General features: G+C 45.1%; 1 protein-coding gene across 1 annotated transcript in view; it reads right to left on the bottom strand.

Moving 5' to 3' along the window:
* ATP1A1 (ATPase Na+/K+ transporting subunit alpha 1) overlaps nucleotides 1–15,403 on the bottom strand; it is a 29,003-nt gene extending 13,600 nt beyond the window's left edge. The window contains exons 1-8 of the mRNA XM_036924474.2: nucleotides 15,113–15,403; nucleotides 5,249–5,353; nucleotides 4,508–4,567; nucleotides 2,421–2,624; nucleotides 1,705–1,818; nucleotides 1,149–1,283; nucleotides 929–1,046; nucleotides 228–496 (exon numbers count right to left, since the gene is read on the bottom strand). Of these exons, the coding sequence (XP_036780369.1) occupies nucleotides 228–496; nucleotides 929–1,046; nucleotides 1,149–1,283; nucleotides 1,705–1,818; nucleotides 2,421–2,624; nucleotides 4,508–4,567; nucleotides 5,249–5,353; nucleotides 15,113–15,124 (1,017 nt within the window). The 5' untranslated portion in view covers nucleotides 15,125–15,403. The remainder of the gene's footprint in view (nucleotides 1–227; nucleotides 497–928; nucleotides 1,047–1,148; nucleotides 1,284–1,704; nucleotides 1,819–2,420; nucleotides 2,625–4,507; nucleotides 4,568–5,248; nucleotides 5,354–15,112) is intronic.
* Nucleotides 15,404–23,310: the final 7,907 nt, after the last annotated feature.

The following is a 23,310-nucleotide window of genomic DNA, read 5'->3' as shown; positions in this document are numbered from 1 at the left end:
CTGTTCTGGATGAATCATGTGATAATGTAAGAACAAAACTGACGCTTTTGGTTGACTATCTTCCCATAAAACATGCCAAGGTCTTCTCACTTCATGGCTCTAAGTGCACAAACATACAGCAGAACACCCACTGGCAGCGCTGTGGGAGACGGTCAGGCATGAGCCTCACACCCACGCAAGCTCCTCTGAGGAAGAGCAACCACCTCCTTCCCCACCAAGAGTCTTACCGTGACAGTGGCCAGCAGACCTTCTGGCACATTGGCTACAATGATGCCGATGAGGAAGATGACAGCCTCAAGCCAGGTGTACTCGAGGATCAGAGAAAGGATGAAGAAGGACACACCAAGGAACACAGCCACACCCGTGATGATGTGGATAAAATGTTCAATCTCTGCAGCAATGGGAGTCTGGCCCCCTTCCAGCCCAGAAGCCAGTGTTGCAATTCTTCCCATCACAGTGCGATCCCCAGTGTATACGACAATGCCACGTGCGGTGCCTTAAAGAGAGAGGAGGGGGCGCTATACCAATTTTATCAGAGAAGTCACAGAATTTGCACAATCACCTGGCATGGTTAAAAAAGACACAAAAACAGCATGAGCTTTTTAAGGGCCAGCTCTCTGGTGGTATATGTTACTTGTTTTAAACCACAGAAACTGTGGCAATGAGATTTCTATCCATTATTGGCACAGTGGCTCCAAACTCCGTGCTCATTTAGTGCTGCCCACAGAAGAGGCACTGGGAGAAGAAACAACCCACAAGGTTCCTGAGTTTTCCTGCCAGCAAGTGAACCACTTCCACTCTGTGCCTGACCGAAGCTGTCAGAAAAGGAGCCAATAAAATGGATGAAAATGAATATTATGCCTATGGTTTTGCTGCTGTTAATGCCCAGGAAAAATGCTGTGCTGAAGAGCGCCTTGAAATGGTCTACCTTCAACACAGTTGGTTGAAAAGAAGGCAATGTTCCTCGTCTCCAGGGGGTTTTCATTTGTGAAATCGGGAGACCTGGTCTGGGGCTCTGATTCTCCAGTGAGTGAGGAGTTGTCCACCTGTCCAGAGAAAAGTACAAAGTGTATGAGCATGTGAGCCTCATCACGTCTGCTGCACTACCCTAGGTGCACAGCGCCAACAGCCTGGGCATTTCCACCTACCTTGCAGCCATTGGCAGAGATGATTCTGAGATCAGCAGGGATTCGGTCCCCTCCTTTCACTTCCACCAGATCCCCAACTACAACATCCTCTGCATTTATGCTCATTTTTTCACCGTTCCGAATCACAAGGGCTTGCTTTGGAAGGGGAGAACAGTTCAGACCATTACATCAGAGAAAACTGGGTATCCACAAGGAGAGGGTAGCGGTAACACAAGAAAATCAAATTACAAAGTGACCCATAGTCCATCCGAATCGTCTGAATGTGCAACAAAGGTATTAATCTTTTTATTTATGCAAGTTACAAAGCCTGCTCAACTGTTATCTAAGAGCCAGTCCCCCTGTTTCCATTGTGCTTGCTCTTTCAGTGAACCTTCACAAGGACAGTGGTCATCATCTAGGGTCTAAGAAAACTAGGTCCGGTTTTGGGTGGGGGAGGGAGTCAGGGAGAAGGCATCCCTCTCTCTGTGGAGTCACCCGATACTTGGAAAACCTTAACACTAGTTTCCATTCTTGGGGCTGTCAGGTTACCTAGCGGGGAAAGACAAGCAGCAGGTACCTGAGGAACCATGTTTTTGAAGGATTCCATGATCTTTGAACTTTTAGCTTCTTGATAGTAGGAGAAACAGCCAGTTATGATGACAACAGCTGATAGCACCACGCCAAGATACAGCTGGAAAGGGACAACCGAGTCAGGACAGCACAGCTCTTAGCAAAGAGCTGGGGACATTCACTTAGATTTTCACTAAATAAAAATCAGGTTTTTAAGAGAGAGAGTGCAAGGCCTCAGAAATATAGAACACACATCTTCCTATTTATCTGTCTAGTCATAGATATACCTGGTCACTAACTTGATAGACTTCTGGAACTGTTCTAGATGAATCAGTGTCTCTTACTGTATTAAAACAAAGACAGTTTCACAAAACGTGTGACTTCTGAAGACTGGCTACCAAACATTTCTGGACATGTACAATATGCCAAGACCAGAAGCTGTGCTCTGCTATGGAAGTGGCAGCCACAGGACGTGAGCGGAGCAGCCTATTCACAGCAACCCCACACACGGGATTGGTCCAGCTTGGAAAGGCGTCTACAGGGCAGGACAGAGAAGCCTGAAGGGAGAAGGGTGGCGGGGTCTCAGGGCAAGAGCTGCTAACACCACTGTACCCCAGTGTTTAAAACCATCAACTAAGCAGTGGTAACTGAAAATATATGGGTGGCAAAGACTAAGGAGGCTTTATGTGTACCGTGATCTCAATTAAGAACTATACAACTCACATTATCATTCTGAGGTTCTTCTTCTGTGGCAGCTTGGATGCCGTAAGCCAAGAAACAAAGAATGGCTCCAATCCACAGTAACATTGAGAACCCGCCGAACAGCTGCCGACAGAATTTGACCCACTCAGGCGTGGTGGGGGGCGGGGTGAGGGCATTGGGACCGTCGCGGGCTAGGATCTCAGCAGCTCGGGCACTTGTTAAACCCTGAGAAGTAAAGGAATATAAATAAGACAAATGCCACAGTTCTTACGAGCTAATGTGCTACCTGATAGTTGGAAAGCTACACTAACGGATTTAACAGGGAACAAACAACACCCAAGCTAGACACCCAATGTGCAACCTGGCAAATTCCGATGATGCCCCACCTCGGCTGAGGTAAACATCAGCCCCCAAATTCCCAGAGGAACCCACAACACCCAGACAAAATTTCTTTCTGAATTGATCCGTGGACAAATTCGACTCCGGTCTGGTCTCTTCTCAGAGAAAGGCAGGGATGCATGCCAAATTGCCTTTTTACCACACAGATTTCAATCTTAACTAATCCATTCAGTTTTGCAAATTAAGAGCTTTGAGTTTTCTCTGTATGGAATCTGTCAGGGAAGGGCAAAAAAAACCTCCTTAAGCATCAAAGAAAAAATACTCCGTAGGAATCTGACCTTATTGGGCTAACAGCCAAGTTTTAAGTATAGAACTTTATGCTCTGGATGGCAATTAAAACAACTGTGTGACAGGAAGGGTTCACCTATGTGCATGTTCTGGCTAACCCCCAGTAAACCTGTCAGTTGAAAAGTATTTACTGGAGAAGTCCACCATGCTGAGGCCCTGCACTTTTCAAATGGACCTTAAAACCAAGATTCTCTGACAGTAGACAATAGATACAAGGCTCCCATTACAAGAGGAAAGTGTGATTCCTTTAGTATCAAAATACTGAGTAGGCAAAAAGAGACATAAAACTCATTTTTGCCCCAAGTGCCTGGTTAATAGTTTCTACTAATATTATTTTAAATATCTGAGTTAACTAGGGAGTATGGGGAAAGAGGAAAAGAAAATCAAGAGTCAAGGGAAAATGAGGACTGATTCAACACCTTCCCTTGACTCAAGTTCACAATGTGATCCTTGGGCAAAAACACCACTACGATGGATCTGCGCATTCTCTACATGCCAGACACTGACTCCAGAGCTTCAAATTCATTAACTTGTTTAATTCTCACAACAACCCTTTTTAGGTATTATTAACTCCATCTACAAATAAGAACATGGACCCACAGCATTTGAATAACTGAATTAGGGTCACAGACAACACATTTCATAGGAACCTAATAAAAACTTAAGTGAGGTAACCCATGTGATGAGCTCATAGCCTGCCCAGCAGCAACCCATCGGCTGGGCTGCGGAGTCAGGCCTCCTCTCGGAGCTCAGGTTGCTCATGCCAGCACACCTTTCTTACAACTTCTTGGTAATTCACTGAAACAACGGCTACGTATTAGCTGGCACTCAAGTTATTCCCTAGACTTCTCAGCAGTTGTCTAGAAATAACTAACTCAGTGCCCCCACCTCTAGACTGCTTACTTTTATATTGTTTGTGGCACACTTAGTATCAAAATCCCCTGGATAACAAGGACACAGAACATTTACTTTAACTAAAAGTTTTTTTTAACTTGTGTAAAACGCAGTTTCAAATAAATGACAGAACAGCCAAAGTTCTAACACACTGCAATGAGCAAGTTGGGATAAGTGAAAAAATCTGAAACACTGAAGTTGAAATATTCAACTCAGTTTAACAAACCAGAATAAGTAAGGGGAGGATTTGTAATTAAAAGGTCAGGGAATAAGCACAGCTTTTGAACTATTCACTTTCAAATCGTGGTCTGTAAAATGGGGAGAATGGTATCTACTTGCAAAGTTTCAGGGGGAAACAAAACATTACAAAAGCATATAAATGCCCAAGCTCTGTGCATGTCGTGTAATGGATACTCTGGTGGTGGCTGTCACTATTCTCCTAGAGTCCCGGAGGTCAGGCCCTGACATGGGGGAAAATGTGATAGGGGTAAACTAGGATTCTATGCAAGTTTCAAGTGAGAACATACTCGGCTCAAATCTGTTCCATATTTGCGATGTAGTTCGTCAAGGCTAAGTTTGTGGTCATCCTAAGGGAAAACAGAAACAAAAGAATTAAACACTGCACCATAAAAAAGATTTAAGAAAGCATTGTGTCACTCATCACTATCATTAAGCTCAGAAAACAAGGTTTCTTCAGTGCAGAAGTTGGTACGCATCTCATCAGTGCCTAGTGGCTCAGCAACCACTACGTATTGAGGGTCTGTCCCTGGAGGATGGCTCTGGCTGTGTGACGGAAGTCTCTTACCACCTGCCACTAACTTCAGAGAAACCCACCAGCCTCGGAGATCTAGTGAAACCTCATTCGCCTTCTCTGATGACCAGGCGGACTCTAGACGGACTGTGTCCATGCGAGCTTTTACAGCCTGCAGCTGTTGCAAGTTCCCAATGTTCAGTACAACTCAGAGAGAGAGTAAAGCAAAAAGGCCCAGGTATCAACCAGAGTTCCCTCTGTGGACCTTTGGTTGTGTCAGAGTGGTTTAATAACTTTTCCAACCCTCCAACAGCTTTTACAATGACAATTTTCCCTATCAACCCCTACAATTTGGGAAGGCCTTAGAACTGCAATGATCACTTTACTTTAAAAATAGAGCAAGTCTCTGACTAAAGGATGGGGGTGGGGAACAGGAGGGGAGAATCATACACTCAGAGAATATACAACACAGATAATTTTTAAGGAGAAGAAAAGCAACCTTCCTCTAGGTACTCACCATAGAAACTTCTTTCTTCAGCTCATCCATATCCTTCTCTTTCTTGGCCTTTTTTTTGTCGCCATGTTCTGAAACGGCTGCGGGTTCATATTTATCACGTCCAACCTACAGGAGAATGTGGGAAACATATGGTTGTGAATTATGAACAGTGTCTCAAAATGGAAGATTCTGGGGCAGTTCAATTTTTTGGATAGATATCATTTTGAATAGTTGTTGGAATGATATTCATAGTAATGTGCTTATGCTAGATACTAAACAAAGAAATCAATAATGTTGTCTTCATAAGCTCAAGGCACGCCATCTGTACCTGAGGGCATTAAGACCAACAGGAAAAGTCATGGCAGGCCTCAAAATGGCCCTGCCAGTCATGGCCATTTGGGTCAAAATCTCTATACCACTACCTTCCATCTCCCCCACTGAAAGAATGAAACCACTTTTACATGATTAACTTAAAGCGTAGTATAGTATTATTGCCTATTATATAACCAGACAGGTCTGTGTTAAAATTCTGGACTCCACCACTAGTCAGCTGTCCTTGTGTAAGCTGCTAATTCTTAAGTTAAAATTTTTTCTTCTGCAGCATGGAGATAATGGTGCCTACTGCCCTTAGTGTTTTTGAAAGGGCTAAATGATATAATACACCTAAATGCTAGTTACTTTTATTATTATGTTTGAATTCTTAGCTTTGCAAAGAAGTAATTAAGTACCAAATGGAGTATTTTTAGGGCTCACATAAGAACACTACCTTTTTATCTTTTCTTATTAAAGAAAAGTCAGCCTAAAAGTCCTTGAAATTCTTTAATTGAAAAGCAGAAAAAGGAGTCTCCACCACCCTGACAGGCTGCCTGAAAACAAACCCCCCAGATTAAAGTCACTGGAACTGTTTTGACATAAGCAGGATGTAAGAAAAGCATGTGCATTATCATACAATTCACAGGATCCACCTACGCCTCTTCAAAACTGGAAGATTTAGAGAAAATGTTGATTCTATAGTTTAAATTTAGATTGCTCCACTCTCCCAGCCCCTATTTAAAATGCTTGCGCTGATCCACACAGAGCCTGAACTTGGTGCCCCAAAGCTCAGTCCGTGAAGAGGCCCCTCATTCCCAATACAATGCGCGACCAGCTGCCTCCCACAGCAACCACCCAAGAAGGGCAATGGAAGGAGGTGTTAGTAAGTTTCTTAAAGTGGATGACATGTGAGACTAAAACTATTATTTTGTGGCTCTATTAAAATCCTACTGCGTTGGAAATTAAATAAATGAACCAAAGACTATTAGGTGTGCTTCAGTCATAGATGATATGGTTGTAAATAAATATAAGACTCTGAAGAGAAAATCCTGCCCCAAATTAGTTGATGTTGCCCACATGTAGAGACATTCACAGTATTTACATTTGTTCAACTTCTGTGGTCACTTTTACAGTGTTCCCTGACTGACAACTTCTTCAACAGAGAGTGGAGTTCTTTAGTTTCTATCTTATCTGTTAAGAATGGAGCAAGTCTAAAGATAGTCAACATTCCTGACATTCTCTCCACTACGGAGCAACCACACTTGTGAAGTTCTCTCTGCATAGCCCTTGGTGCTGGGGTTAGAATGGAAAATGATCACACACACTGAAGCCAACAGACAGACAATAAACCAAAAAGAAAGGACAAGGCTTCCTTCCACCAGAGTGGAACCGCAGTCTAATGTGCTATTTCCCTATATTTAGTGGGAAAGCGCACCACTTAAAAATCGTTTTCAAGCCACTGACTAGTGATCTCTCAAAGTCTTACGTGGCCAGCTTGATTTTTAAGATATAATTCACAAATTCTCTTTAAGCAAGTTGAGTATCATTAACATATATTTTAATTTAGATACATGAACATCAGAGTTAAAATCAACCTCACCACCTGCATCCTTAGATCATTCTCAGACTTTCAATATCTTTTGCTCCAAAGGAGTAGGGAGAGAATTACAGGGGCAGCTAGGCCTTGGGCACATTCCAAAGTTTTATACCCATTTACAAAGTACCTCACCTGCAGCTTCACAGTTATCAATGGTCATAACTAATAAGCCTCCTCTTTCTTCATCAATTCATATTGTATTAGATAGATGTAGTTTTAAATGAGGACTTTGTGATTAAATTTCTTTTCCTTCCAGATTTTAACTTTTTCACCAGGCATTCACACAGCTTATCCAATAAGCTCTTCCCTACAAGTCAAATAGTTAATATACTTATCTTGATAGGAACCAAATATTACTTAAGTCCCTATCTGTCCCAATTACTAGTTTCAAAGCAGAAAAAAAATGTGTTTGGGGTTGGGGGGGGTACAGAGTGGAACAGGGGAACAACACTAAAAATGGGTAGGAACATTTTCTTTTGTCATTTCTTTTAAAAGCATTTGGACAAACTAAACTGAGGTCATGGCAATGGGGGAATGACAGAAACAGTTTCCCCAGTTGACTACAGTGACCTTCCCACTCCTCTGGCCACACAATTATACTTACTTTTTCAATAAGAAAATTCCACCCCTCTCCCCCACTCCCACAGGAGACTGGGAGTGGCCAGCCCGTTTCCCCCAGGCTCCATGCAGAGGCACAGCTATGGGCACACCCCTAGGAGGTCTCTAAGGGAAAGTACAATAGAAGCTCAAGGTCATTGTACACCCTTCTCAAAAAAGCCACTGTGAAAATGAAGTTAAGTTGGGTTCTGGTTTGTTTTTTTTTCCATTCTCATTTAGGAAGTAGGAGGTCACAACAAGGGCAGGGGCTTGCCCAGGGTGACACAGCTTAAAACGTGCCATTTCTTCATCGTGTGCTTCCCAGGGATTCCATTCTCTCAATCTTTGAATCCTTCAGTATGAGTTTTGCCATCATTTGATCTGGGAAAAGGGAATGGGTGCCCAGGAGATGAGGAAAAAAAATTCTTGAAGGAACAACCAAGGTTAAAACATGTAACAAATTTCACTCATTTAAAAACACACACCAAATCAGTACAATGAGACAGGTACCGCTGAGTCTTGTGGGGCAGAAGAGGTTCTTTCCTCTTCTCTGGTAACAAACATATTACAGGGGACAGGGTGGGGGACAGATATGACAGGGCCAGGAAATATCCCAAAATATAAAGGCACACAAAAAAAGTGCCATGACATTTAGGAGACAAATCTCCATCCTAGAGGTGACTCACTTAAATCTGCTTAAGCTAAGGTGTCACTGAGGCCTCCACACCCATTTCACCCCTAGCCTCCATCAGCACAGGCTGGAGGCTTTCTCAGCTGTGCATTAAATTAGGGACTTTCTGGCTTTTGTTTCCACCCTATCAGCACAAAGCCCTGAGGTCGGCAGGGACCTCAGAGCTCTCCAGATTTCTGAAATTGCTGCTGAAAAGGTCTAGAGGGTGCTTGGAAGCTGAGATGTCCTTGGCCTTCAGACTGAGGTACTTTTAAGTCAGCCCCAAGTCATTTGAACTCAGTCATAAGCCAGCTATAGGACCTTGAGTCAGTCTCTGTTTTCTTGTCCCTAAAATGGGAGTAATGCTTGGTGAAACTAATACAGAACCCAGAGAAGGCACTCTGATAGTCTGATCAATCAGAGCTGCCATAAAATCTGAGAACAAAACACCGGAAAACTGTACTGTCTCCAAAACCCACAAACAAACAAAAGCTTTGGACTAGCACAAGGGGCCAGAAGGAGACAGTAATAACTGTCCCCAAATGCAGCCCATTTCAAAGCTGGCCAAGAGGGCCATGAACCCAATTTGGCAAATTCTGCCTTACCAGGGAAGGAGTAGGTACAGAGAATGGATGGATGGTCTCTGATCCTGCTGGTTACCTAGAGGCACAGCGTCATCTGGGCTTTCCTTTATACAAAAAGAGTTGGGGACAGGGAGACTTTCCAATTTTCCTGGTATCATCTATTATTAAATCATTATCAAATACAACCACATATACAAAGGTACCCTAAGAAATGCTAAAGGTTATTTTAACTTGGTTTTAATTAACATATAAATGACTGCCATTCCTCACTTATTTAAAAAAACCCATTTGGGATATTCAAAAAATTTCATTTTATTAATTGAAATCTAAAGAAAACGTAAGAAATGACCAAGTCCAGTTCATTACCCGTCCAATTGCTCCTAAATAACTAAGTAGTTTTGTACACACAGGATTTTCTCGCCAGGATCCGAGGGCTTCAAGTGGGGCCAGGCTGAAGGCCATGCAGTGCCTAACACTGCAGTGGCTCTGTGGCCCAGAGCAGAGTTTAGGGCAGTGAAGGAAATTTCTCTCTGCAGAGGAGGTGACTAGAGGGACCGTCACACCTTCAAGTTCCTTCTCTCACTCATCTGAACATGCAGCATGTTGGAGAATATCACGGAGCAAGGCCAAAGCAATGGGTCCCCTTGTGAGACCAGCTCAGTGCCTCCAAATGGGCTTCACGCCATCAGCCAACATGCAGCAAAGAAAACACCTCCAGCTCTAGCCAGAGGGGTCCCTCAGCCCAAAATGAACTGGGTAGGCGGAACCTTCCTCCCTGATTTGCCTGCGTGTATGAAGTCTGAGCCTGCCAGCCCATCCTTCCTACAACAGCTCATGTGTCATTTAAAACAACTATAAAACGTTTAAAGAATCAGTATCTTTAGATTTACTACCTCTTGAAAAATGTTTATTTTTCCTTTTTTTTTTTGTAACTTTCTTTTCAATGGGGTACTCTGCCTCTACATCAGGAACCTGGGTTACGAAGTGTGAACACTTGCTGCCGGTCCCTCCCTCTGCTGTGCTCCTCACCCCTTTTCATCTTTCCAGACTACTTTGACTAGTGCCATTCAAAAGAAGTTGTCGAGAGATGATGGGTTAATAACTGGCACAAACATTTTAAGGGGGCTGAATCAATTCCCAGGAAGTCCTGATTGCTCCTCAGTTGGCACCCTGAAGTGTAGGGCAGGAAGCAAAATGGCTGCCAGGCTGAAGAGGGGAAAAGCAGCACAAGACCCTGGAGAAGTATCACTAGGGTTGAAATGATAAACAAATATGGAACCATGAAAGCATCCCATGGAGGATAAAAGAAGAACACCAGTGGACAGAGCCCCAAGTGCACAAGGGCCCCGACCTGACCATGACAACAGACTGGCAGGAGCGATCTGACACCGAGCCCCAATGATTCAAACCTTCCACTGCGGTTATCAGGCCCCAAACAATTCAAGCCCCAGAGACAAAGCACAAGCCACCAAGAATCAACTTTTCAGGTCACCAAAAACAAATATCTAATAACTATTACTAAACAGGGTTTGAGTAAAACCAGATACACAGATAATTAATGTTCAGATATAATTCATTGTAAAGTCACAATGGAACTAAGGAATGAGGCCTACTGGCCAAAATTCCCTTGGCTTAGGATCCAAACCAGAGAAAAACAGGGGGTTGGGGGGAGCCTCTATTCTCATGGACAGAATTTGCTATCCCAAACATCAGTCACATAAATGTGAAGAACTTCTTGTGGATTCCTGACAAAAGATTTCAGCACAACTAATGAGGTGAGTCATATGCAAAGAACAGTCTCTCTCCTCTCAAACACTCAATTCATAGCGACGTGAGAAAATTCAAATACGACTTATGTCTCCTTTTCCAAAAATATAGAAATGAAAGTTTTACAAAATAGTGGATTTTTAAAATTCTCTACTCCACATCATCACTCACTGGACATGTATTCTCAGAGTACTGCAGAACTGGACAGCTCTGGCAGGGATGGGGCAACAGCCTGCCCAGTGTTTTGCTGTCCAAATGCAGCCACTCTGATTACTGTGAGCCCATCTGATCTGACACTCGTGTTTCTTCTTTTGGCCTGCAGGCTGGCAGAGAGCCCTGGGCAGCTAGAAGGAGGTACCACAGCATGAATGTTCACATTCCCTCCCATCACAGAAGGCTAAAAAAGCACATTTTACTTTGCAGTCCTTTTACAAAGGCTTTAAAGATGTAAAGTTCTCTACCTGGAAAGTGAAGGTAGATGGCAACTCTAAGATGCTATTAAATAGGTCAACAATGTCAACTGACACTCCCACTTGGCTTTCTTTGGAGAGCAATTAATAGTATTTCCCAATATTTTCAATATTTAGTATGTTTCCCAGGTGAAAGAAAACCTGTTCTTTAGTTTTGAAAGGGCCTAAGATTAACTGATGAACAGCATCCCCATAGTTTATAAAAGACTGGATCTTCTCTCAGTGCCAAATACTTGGTAAACCCAACAGCCACAGCTCATCCTTGGCTTGCACTCACACTCCAGAGATGACTTCACTTGGTCCTCAGGGTGAGTATTCTACCTAAGGGGCAGATGAAAAACTGAAGCTCCCGGGGCCTTTTAAAAATTAAACCTTTTTGTTTTGAAGTGATGAAACTAATTTTACTTACTATTCCACACAAAATCCTGGAATTAAAGCCTCTTTCTCATTCTTAAATTTGGATACATATCATAACCTGATTTGAACAGAAAGTCCCTCATGTGTTAATCTGTTGCTAAACTAATCAGAAAACTGATTTAGAAGGGTTCTGGGATAGGGCATGGATAAGTACCAAGTCCACTCACTTGTTATTTTTTAATGCAATTTAGAAATAACCCTTCCAGAGATCTGAATATTTTATCTCTTAGCCCTCACCTGGATAAACATTTTACTGGATTAAAAAACAAACCCTCTTTTTATTTGATTGTGGGATTTAGCCTGCTCTCAGCCTCAGATGTATGATGAAGTCCTCTCCCCCTCCTACCCTCCCACCCAAAGGTGAGTCACTAGAGTGTTACAAACTTACTGGCAGAGAACCTACATATTAACAACCAGCACATTACCAAAAGAGGATACACCCTCAGAACAGAGGACAGAAGGAACCCGGAGCAGGGGAACTGTCACACTCACACATAGAACACTTAACAGGAGAAGGCGTGATGCAATCCCTATGCTCTTCTTGGCCCCCAGTTCCTCCTGCAGCCACTGCACTTGCTCCCGGACAGGGCTGGGCAACTTTCCATTCCCAAGACTTGGCCTTACAACGTTTTCAGTCTAAAGTACTAGCTTCACAGCAGCCAGAGGAGATTTAGTCACCCTTTCAAGTTGAGCTCCAAAAGGGCAGCTGATAATGTCACCATAGGAGCAGCATTTCTGCTGACATGTGTATCCCTTGTGCAACCTGCACCTGAACCTTTTCCCTGGTCCTCTCTAAATCACTACCCATAAGCTATGATTTATTTTCTAGGTAACTAAGTTAATATTCAAACAATGGAAAACTGGGTGAAGGACCTGGTGACATCCCCTCTACCCCCTATCTTTTGTAAGCTTGACAAAAGAGAAAGTCTCTTGTGTACCTTTGGTGAGTTAAATAATTGTGGGTGGTAGGCCCAGCTGTGCATTTAAGCCAAGTCACTGGCAAAAACACCCAATATGAAAAAAAGGACAAAATCCTATTTTATCCAGGAATGATTCAGCAGGACCTGTTCTTTCATTTTCTGGCCCAAAGCTTAGGACCTAGCATTTTAAGAAGAAATAAAATCACCTGAAGTACCATTAAAACCTAAGCCTCCAACAGCAGTGGGAAGAGGAGGGGAAGAAATTAACAATGACCTTAAAAATGAGCTGCCAGCCCCAGCTTCCTGGTAAACCAATTATCAGCAGGGCTTTAGTCACCACTCCACCCACATTTTAATCCCCATGTGGAAAAATCCCAACATTTCAGCATAAAATATTCTTCTGAACATTTGGACTATCCACAGTAAGTCACTGGGGAGAAAAAGGGTAACTTATCCCAGGATACTCATCACCATCACCATCACCACCACCACCAGCACCAGCACCACCACCACCACACACACACCCTTAAGTTTTCAATTTATCAGAGCCCTCAAAAAACTAAATACAGCCCAACAGATAACTAGTGTATTCGAGTTAGCCAGCTGTAGTTCAATCATGTTTGTCAGCCACTAGACACTTTATTAGGATCCATAAGACGTCATGGTTGAACCCACAACCCAGGTGCTGTCATCTTTACCACTACTGTGCATGTGATTATGAAGGAGACACACAGATACATGAACATAACTGAGTTACTCAAACATCTCTCTGGTACATTAATTCAATACCACAAATACCCTGGTTTCATCTGAAAAACTGTAAAGTTAAGTTCTGCCCATAAGGCCATGTTAAGGAGCTGAAGACCACAGTCCCCTCAGGAATCAGGAATCACTGGTGTGTCACCAACCAACCATTTGACCTTGAGCAAGTCCCTTCACCTTCCTAGGCCTCAGGTACATCTACGATCCCTACACAACCCCAAATCAGTGAAGTCTGGCTCAGGAAATAAACTTTTGTTTGGTGAGAGATAGAGATAAAGGAAATGCGCTGTATAAAGAGCTCGTTTATGGAATGACCTAGCGTTTGATAGTGGGGTGCACGCAGAGGCCACTAACCCAGTTTCCACTGTGGGGAGTACAGAGGCTGACACTCAGCTCTTTGCCTTCTGCTACTTGACCTCGGCCAGGCCTCCACATTTTGTGCTTTTAAAAGATACAAGTTGTACATTCCCATTTCTCCCTAAGAGGCCCAAGCCTTTCGATGACCTTCAAAATCCATTTAGAGTCCCCATAGATTGCAGCCTCTCACTGCCCCCATCACTCCATTCCGCGCTGAGCCGCCCTAGGAATCTTCAATGACCTACTAAGTGCCGGGCGCTGCGAAAGCCCTGGATATAACGGAGCGGATCCTCCCTCCCAGAATTCTCCAGATCTGTTCATTTTATCTCATGAATTGATACGTTAGGGGGTTATTCTGTTTTCAACTTTCTCAACTAGACTTCAGCCCCGCTGAGGTCCAGGACCCACCCAGTCTTTTGCCATTGCTACGGGTTACCACAGCTCCCGGTCACAGAAATGCAGGGAAGAGCCGTAGTTGTGGTATTCCCACAGCTCTGTGCATTCTCCTCTCCGGCCCGGAGACGCCTCGTTCCTCCGGGAACTGCTCTTCCGCAGGTCAGCGCCCATACCACTGAGTACTGGGCCGCCTCTAATCCTTTTTCGGTTTATCGTACCCAGAGGCCCTCGTAGGCCAGCCTATGCTCCTTCCAGGCTCATCCTTCCGAATGATCTACACACCCCTCCTGTATCAAAACGACCGCTCCAATTGCCCCGGCCGCATCTCTATTTTTATGGGAAATATCCCAGTAAAGCACTCAAAAGTATACCTTAAAGGCCCTCTTAGGGCCGCAAAGACACACCCTTTCTGGCACTAGCCAGCTTGACCGGCTCCGCAGTAAGGAGAAGCCAGTATTTTTCTCTGGGGGAGGGCGGTCGCCTCTGCAGGGCACTGGCGAAGACCCAGCAGCTACCGGAGAAGGAGCCTGGGCGCCCAGGGCCGCTCATTCGTCGGAAGCCCCGCCGGCGCGCGGGGCCGGGGCGGCGGGAACGGCAGCCCGGGAGGCGACAGGGCAGAGCGCCCCAGGGGAAGGGGAGGAGCACGCCTTTCCTCTGGGCACGGAGGGCGGAAGGAAAAAGGAAGGCGAGGGATGGGAGGTGAAGGCGGGTGGAGGGAGGGGAGCGGGTCCCGGGATGCCGCCCGCCCCCTCCTCCAGGAGCGCCGGCCGCCGGCGCGCTCGGCCTCAGGGGCCCGCAGCCCCTCTCCGGGCTCTGCGCCCCGCCCCGCGCTGACGCCCTCCGACCCCTCGGCGCTCCCTCCCCGCCCTCCCGTCCCCCATGACTGCGCTCCCTCCATTTCCAAAGTGCGTCGTGTTTTAAGCCTCTCCGCCCTGCCAGCCCGCTCCGCGCCGCGCCGCTTCCTCCTCCGCCGCCCGCGAGCCGCGGTCGCCCTCCTGACTTCCTCCTCGCCTTCCTGGGCCCGCCGGACACTCACCCCTCTCCCCATGGTGGCGTGGTCGGTGCCCGGCACCGGGTCCTGTCGCTGGAGAATCAGAGAGAAAAGAAGAGAGCAGCTCCCGGCCAAGCAAGCACGGCCCGGGGAGCGCAGAGGAGGGAGCGAGGACCGCTGCGGGCGGGAGGTAGGGACGGCCGGCAGCTTGGGCCGCTGCCGCCGCCGCCGCTGCCGCCGGGGCTGCTACCGCCGCTGCTGCCACGTGTTCGCCTCCTCCCGCCGCTGCTCAACGACCCAGACCCCGCCGCAGCTCCAGCCCGCGCCGCCTCCTCACTTCCTAAAATATGCAACCTGCGTGCTGGCCCCGCCCATGCCGCATCACGTCACTGTTACCGGAGCAACCTGACACCGGCTGTCGGCCTGGCCCCGCCCACTCCCCTAGCTCCACCCCCAGGCCCGGGCCGCGCCAGTTGCTGCCAGTCAGGGCTCCCGGCAGGAGGGCGTCGGGCCCCGGGCGCCCGAACACCAGTCTCGGGAGGCTGCGGCTGCGCCACTGCGGGGCGTGTCGGCTGGGGCACAGCGGAGCCTCGCGGCCACGGAGCTCCCGCGTCCCTCCTCCCGCCGCCCTGCGTGACCGGTCTGCTTTGTAGGGCACCAAATGTCCGCAGTGGATGCGGGTATGTTTTCCGAACTGGGCTCCCAGCATCTATGCAGACCCGGGACACAAACCTTGCGCGGAAGGGCCTTTCTACTGCATCTGGGAGCTCTTCTGGGACTAAGTGATGCGCCAGGGTGGCGGTGGGGGGTCGACTGCAGCCAGCGCCCGCCGAGGGACCCCACCTCTCTGCAGATGGCCTCCCCAGCCTCTTGGTGCCCTCCCGAATGAACCTTCTGACCAGGGATCCACGCTATTCACTTTCTGCTCGACCCCAGGAGGAGTGGGTCTGAGCTGGCCTTGAAAGAGGTCCCAAGCTCCCTCCTCCTCTTCCTCCTCTTCAAGATCCCAAATGACAATCTAGAGGGCGTCCAATGAATTCATTCACGCTATTATGTGAATGGAACCTGCTTGTTCAGTTTGGGGATTCACTTTTTAGGGGAGAAACATCTGAAACCTAAAGGAATGCATATAAAAGCAAAAGGGACTTACTCGAGGAGGACATGTATGAGGACCTCCTGCCTGATCTCTCTCCATGCCTCCCACCTGGAACAGCAGCACATCTTCCAGGGCAGCCATGTGTGCTCTAAGGGCCCCTGGGCCTGGAGTGTGATCGGGAGCCTAGGACTCCAACCCCCACCCCCCAGAAATTCCTGACCTGCCTGTGCTGTGGGACTTCCCTTTTCTTATAGCTTCTGCTGCTTAGCAGTAGCTGAAGGTCTCCTACATTTAGAAAGCAAAGTATTATTATTAACAATGTTCTCAGGAAGTCAGGTATACAGGATATGTAGGTGAAAGTCAGTCCACATCTATGGGAATTGCTACAAAAAATGGAAAATATTAACTTCCTAAGCAAGTTAAAGCTGGCCCTGTCAATGCTAAGTATTAATTTAACATGAACATATAAAGATGGGAAGCTTGAAAGAAGTGGGGAAGGAAGGAATAAAGAAGGACTGGACAGAAGCAAGGAAGGAGGAAAGGAAGAAAAAAAAGTAAAAACTAGCAACTGTGTTACAAGAACATTAGAGTAATTCTTATTCTTTTTTAGAAGCTACTGTCTCTTACAGGAGTCTCTTCCTCTTGTAAGGGCTAGGGCCTCCTCCAGTGATCTTCAGGCTTGGTTAAATCAGTCCAGGCCACGAAGAGCAGACAAATTATAAACTGAATTCAAATTCATGACTGCGGAAAGAGCCTTGCAAATTCAGAATAGAGCTCCCAAGACTGATAACTCAACAGCCGGCATTTACAATATGTTATCAGGGCTCTGTCTCCAAGGTTCTAGAAAATGCTTTATTTACATGCCCTTACAGATTCCCATTACTGCTAACTTGTAGGAGACTTTTGCTTGTTAAAGATCTCTTAGCTTGTTTAAGATTTATCATCCTTGAGTCCTTTTCCAATATATTTATTGAAAACACTCCCCGTTTCCATTGTTCCAAAACAATGGAAAAAGTGTAGCAAGAACAATAACAAAATGTAAAAAGCTAAAGTCTGAATGATTTGGATTTTTCCTGCTAGCTGATGTCCTTTTTCTCCCTTCATAAATAAAATTATCACTTTTTTTTTCATTCAACAGTATAACCCTGATAGATCAAGGAATTTCCCTTTGTCCCTAGAGCTTTTTATTTTCCAGCTGAAGATTCCTGAAGACCCTTCCAGGAAGGCCTCAAAGTTCTAACTGTATTACAGAGTGGGGAAAAGGCAGAAAAATATAAGAAATGTTAACTAAAAATCTGTATTTTATGTATGTATGAAGGCCTTTGCTTACACAGAGCACTTTTACATATATAGTATCCTTGAACTGTCACAAGTTTGGAAGGTAAAGGGCTTTAGCTGCATTTTACAGAATGAGAAATTGGAGGCTAAGGGACTTCCTTCCCACAAGGCCACTCAGCTAGTGACTAGGGGAGCCTGGCCTCAAAATTGCAAAATGGGAACCATCGTCCTACTTCTCAAGTTTAGTCTCTGAGTATAGCACCAAGAGATTTGTGGTGGGAGAATGGTAATGACTTGTTCTTACAAATATAGAGGGTTTCCTCATGCCTCTTTAATAACCAAGACCTTGACTAGAGCCATTTCTCCTATTCCAACTCTTCATCAGTTCACATTGTAAGGCAGAAAGCCATTATGTTATAGAAATGCCCTGTATAGATCAAGAAACATTCCTGCTCCTGTTTTGACTCACCTGATCCCACTTCCAGAGGCAAATATCCATCCCATTTTCAAGGTATTTGATACCATTTTCTCTGTCAGTCCTATTGAAAGAAACATATTCACCAAAAACAATTCAGAATAGCAGAAAGGGCCTCATTATTGCTCCTCTAAAGCTGATACTTTCTCTAAATACCACACCCAAGTGCTATGGTCTAGGTAATTCTGGGCAGTCTTCAGGGGGTATTTTAGGGGTAAAGGTTGTTGTCAGGAGTTGAGGGCTAATTTTAATGAGGTGAGAGGAAAAAATATGATGGAAAAGCAGGAGTTCCCAAACTCTTTATGGGAAAAAGTGATGGAAAGAATCTGTGTCTGGTCACAACCTAGAGCTCTGGGTGGGCCTATGGAATTAAGACAGAAAGATAGCTACGGCCAGGACTGTGGTGCAGAAGTTTCAGATGCAAGAAAGGAAATCTTGGAATGTAGGTGACCAAAGCAGGTAAAGTCCTTTTCTTAAGAAAGGCTCCTTTCCTCATCTAGGAAAAAGCTTCTGAAGGGAAACTTAGAGATCAGAGACTCCCCTCATTTTACAATGAAGAAACTGAGACTCAGGGAGTACGTGTCATGGGATAGACCCCCGAGAGTGGCAGAACTTTTGTGTATCTTTTCAAACTCCCTGAGCAGTGCAGGAAATAAACAGTACAGTTGACCCTTGAACAACACAGGGGTTACAGGGGTTAGGGCATGCTGACCCCTGTGCAGTTGAAAGTTCACATATAACTTTTAACTCCCCCAAAATGTAACTGCTGATAGTCTACTGTTGATCAGAAGCCTTACCAATAACATAAACAGTCAAGTAACACATTTGGTACATGTTATGTACTATATTCTTACAATAAAGTAAGCTAGAGGATATGGTTTTTCAAATTATCACAAAGTTTCAAAAAATATTTTCCAATATATTTATTGAAAACAATCCCCGTATAAGTGGATGCGTCTGACAGTTCAAACCTGTGCTGTTCAAGGGTCAACTGTACTTCTAGAAGAGAGGGTGGGGCAAGTTCTGCCTCTGTATCTGGCTTCTTATCCTATCAGATCTTTTAAGCTCCAAAGTTGGGGCACAGTTTAAACTGGCCCAGAGACTCAACATTTATTTACAGACCCCAAGGCTGCCAAGTGTGGATGGCTTCAAAAAGGATTTGACACAACCATTGAGGGTTGGCTCAGTCATTGTGAATAGAGTCAGCAGATGTATGAAAAATATGATGCAAGTCAGTATTTTGAGCCAAGAATGTTAGCACTTTGAGTATGTACTTGATGAATTGAAAAAAAAAAAACATGGCATTGCAATTAAGGGCTTTAGAATATGAGTGGAGCATACACCAAAGTTAGCATTTTCCATAGGAGGCAAAAATTTGCGATGTTGATGAGCTAGGTATCTGGAAGGACAGAAGTCTCTGGCCCAGCTTGCACTAGGCCTAACATGGAAACAATCTTAAGCATGCAATCTTATTATTCACTATTTCCTAGGTACCCCAGAAAGCCACTTACACTTCTTCTGTCCCCTCGGTCCAATTCAAAACACCATTAAATGTTACAATATCATGGCATGTAAAAACTCACCATTTGTTTTGTACAAATCAACAACCACTGGAGCACTGCGAATAAATATCAAATGGCAACCAATAAGGGATCTGGACCAAACTATATTCTATTACCAGAGTCGCATCTGCACCTAGACAGTACAGACATGGCTTCAGGCAGCCTTCCAGCCCAGCATGGGCAAGCCTGAAACAGAGGAGGTTGCAGGAGATAACTGCCAGCTAACCTTCCTGTACTTGGGAATACAGCCAAGAGCACTAAGGAAAGGAGAGCTACCATTGAGGTGGATGGATTTGCTATTTGTGGCCTTTAAATCTTCCATGGGAAAACAGTTGAGAAAGATCTGTGGAAGATGGTCTGACTGAGAACAGTATTCTTCCATAGATGCCTTTGCACTGAAATCAGGTTTCAAGGGCTGTGCAGATTTTCCTTTCAGTCGAATGAAAAGATGAGACTACAAAACCCTCAAGAAGTGGTTTGTTTCATTTACAAAAGTCTGGAAGTTTTTGTAACAGCAGTAGGAAGTAACCAGAAGTAGGTCATGTACAGAAATAGTAACCAGCTCAATTCATTTTTAACAACTTAGATTTTTCTCTGGAGGCTGCCATTTTGGTTTATGCATGATTTCCACATGTGGACCCTTACAGATAAGCCCCTAAGAAAGGTTCCCTCTCTTTCTTCTCTCGTAAAGAATACTTTACAACCTCTACCTCTGGCACCCTACCCTGTTTAACAGAAGTGAGAGTTAGTTCATGTAAAACCCCAGAATAGGCAGTGTTGGGCATCCCTCTGAGCCTAGCACCATGCATGGTGCTGGCTTATACAGATGACTAAGACACATTCTCTACCCTCAGATAATTCACCATCTGGCATAAGAGAAAGACATGCAAAAGATATTAGTAACAGAGTGAGAAGTGCTGTATTTATGCAGCATATGATGGGGGCATGAAGGAAGAATGGGTCAACTCTGCCTGTGGAAGGCTTCTATAGCTGGCCCTTGAAAGATGGATAAGGGTTCATCAAGTGGAGCAATGTGTGTGTGTGTGTGTGTGTGTGTGTGTGTGTGCAAGCAAACACAGCAGCATGGGAAAAGCCTTCAGGACATTAAAAAACTCTGTCTGTTGAAGGGTTGGTCAGTTTTTAAAATGGCCAGAGTATAGGCTGTGTGAGAGAGAGCAACAGGAGATAGGCTTGGCAGGTGAGCGAGTCCAGACTGTGGAGGACTGGGTTGCCAATCTAACAGCTTGGACTTTACCCTGCAGGCCATAGGGAGACATAGGGAGACCCTGCAGGGTTTGAAGCAGGGAGCTGGCATGATCAGATTTGGGCTTTGGAAAGATTTCTCTGGCAGTACCAGAACCCTGGGATAAGCCTTCACCATCAGTGCATTTACAAAGCACTTCTGATGGTATTACTGAATTCAGATTTTCAAGGCATTTATGTCTCCCCATGTATCTTTGAGATGACATATTCATTTTGTTTTCTTCCTTTTTTGTGCATACACACATTTTAATTCCTGTTACAATTCCAGTTATCCACCACTGAAAAACTGCAATTTGGACATAACTTTATCCATCTGTTAGCATACAGCAACCTGGACCCAGCAGATAGTTCAATTTGCTGGAAAACTGCAGGCATTTCACCCAGTTTTCCTTATATTTTTTAGCTAACCCCAGTTCCAGACAGACCAAGGGCTTTGTTGTCTTCCACATCTGTCAAAGAGACCAGTTCTTGATTCAACCCTACAGACTCAAGAAAAGTCAAGCAACCTGGCTCACCATTCCACACAAAAAAACTAAGACTAGAGAGGAAGAAGGGAACAGTGAAAGGCCAAATTCATGAATATTTTTGCTTCAGTTGTCCAGATAGTTTGAGTAAAAGATGTCCCTGTGTGAACAAACCTCAGCTCTTTATTTTTTTTGACAAGTCTCCTGTCAATTTGACATTTAGTATCTGGTAGTGACCATGACAGTAGAGGTAGTGGTGGAGATGACAGTGGAACCCAATAAAATACCTCCTTCAAGCAACAAAAACAGCCTTTTTCTTGCTCACACAAAACTTGAATCTATTTTATCAGCAGCTGTATTACTAGGCTGCTGTGAGGATCAATTGATATGCTCCAGTTGAAGAACTAAACATTGCCTGCCATACAGTAACTGTTCAAAAAAATGTAAAGAATTTTCTTGGTTTCTAATTCCTATTCAGCCTGGGAGAAACAAGGCCTGAGCAAGGATGAAAACATCCATGAAAATTTGTCTAGAAGAGAAGAAACTGAGAACAGAATCTACTTTGTGCTGGCTTGTCTCTTCCTCCACCAACCTTCTTTATCCAACAGCGGATCCGTCTACTGACACAGCCAGCAGACAGCAGTAACCAGAGGGCAGGGTGCAGGAGTCGGGTGGGTAGAGGTCAGTCAACTCTCCACCCATTTGAGCTGGTCTGGTTATCACAAAACCACAGATGAGGCAGGGAGATAGCCCACTAAAACACTGTAGTAGTAGCCCAGCCAAGATTTCCACATCAGAGTAAGAAGCCTGCATATCCATGTTCTGGACGGCAAGGGCTGATACAGCACAGCCTCCTCGGGATAAAGCAAGCATTGTATCTGAAGGCAATTTAAAACCTTTTCTTCTTTTTCCTTGAAAAGAAAAGACAGGAAAAACCCATCTGCTAATGCAATTGCTAATTAGTGAGGGAGAGTTGTTAGAGCTCCCCAAGAACAGACCCTAGAGGAGGCTGGGTTTCAGGCCCATCCCTCCCGCTCCTGGAGCAGGTGGCTGAGCCAGCCAGGCAGCGTGCTGCAGAGAGCTGGCCAAGGCCAGGCATCCACTTCCCTCTCATTCCTCTAATCTCATAAACCAGGAGTGTTCAAACTCAATATATTGTCTTCCCCTTCTTATTTTTCATAATGGGAAAAAAAAAAAAGGCGATGTTAAAGTTTTGAATTAAGAAACAGTTGCCATCTGGGTAATCAAATTCTGCTTGGTGCAGGACTCCTGGTTCACATCAGTGGATCCTGGCAGGTATGGGAGTGTCAGTTAAGGTCCTGCATTGACTTCTAAACACAGGCTCCCCACAGTCCATATGCAGTGCAAGAACCTTAATATCTAAATAGTGAAAGCCGTGGTAGATTTCTTTGGCTGCTGACATTTAGAATTATAGCAGGAACATTGGTCTTGTCCATTCCTTGGTACATGCTGCCTTAAGAAAAACACAAATTGAAAAGCCAGTTCCCTTTGGCTTCCTGTTTGGACCTCCATGTCATTGAAATATGTGTGACTGAAATCACCTTGCTCTCTTAGAGGATTCAGGAGGCTGAGTATTTCCAGCTCCTCAAAGAGAGAGATGGGCAGGCAGCTTAGGATGAGTGTCCAGGGTCTATCCATGGGCTGGATGCCACAAGCTCCCCTTCACTGCAGCTTTCTCACTTGCCAGACACTCCTGTTCCCTAAAGGGGACACCATCAAGTTGCAGGCCTGCTCCCCAACCTCCAACATCCTGCATACTGGGAGAGAAGGAACCAGGAGCTCTGCATGCAACTCCCAGCCAGGGCTGTCTGGGCCAAGTGTATCTTCCATTTACACACATAGACAGATCTGGTATCAAGTGGAAGGGTTGGCAAGGACAAGATGTAGGAAAATAAACAACAACTGAGAAATTGGGTGGTCTGGTCTTGAGCAAGTCCTTGTACTTTCCTTTGAGTCCATTTCCCACATATCTGAAATGTCTACCACAGAACTGAGTACCACTAGGAGTCTTGCTCAGGCAATATTTGATTCTTGAGTTGGGTAGGGAGCTATACATTAGATAGGAATCTTGTGCACAGGCAGTT

The sequence above is a fragment of the Manis pentadactyla genome, chromosome 4 (assembly GCF_030020395.1).
Source record: "Manis pentadactyla isolate mManPen7 chromosome 4, mManPen7.hap1, whole genome shotgun sequence".
Classification (NCBI taxonomy): Eukaryota; Metazoa; Chordata; class Mammalia; order Pholidota; family Manidae; genus Manis; species Manis pentadactyla.
This window is presented reverse-complemented; position numbering and strand designations above follow the sequence as displayed.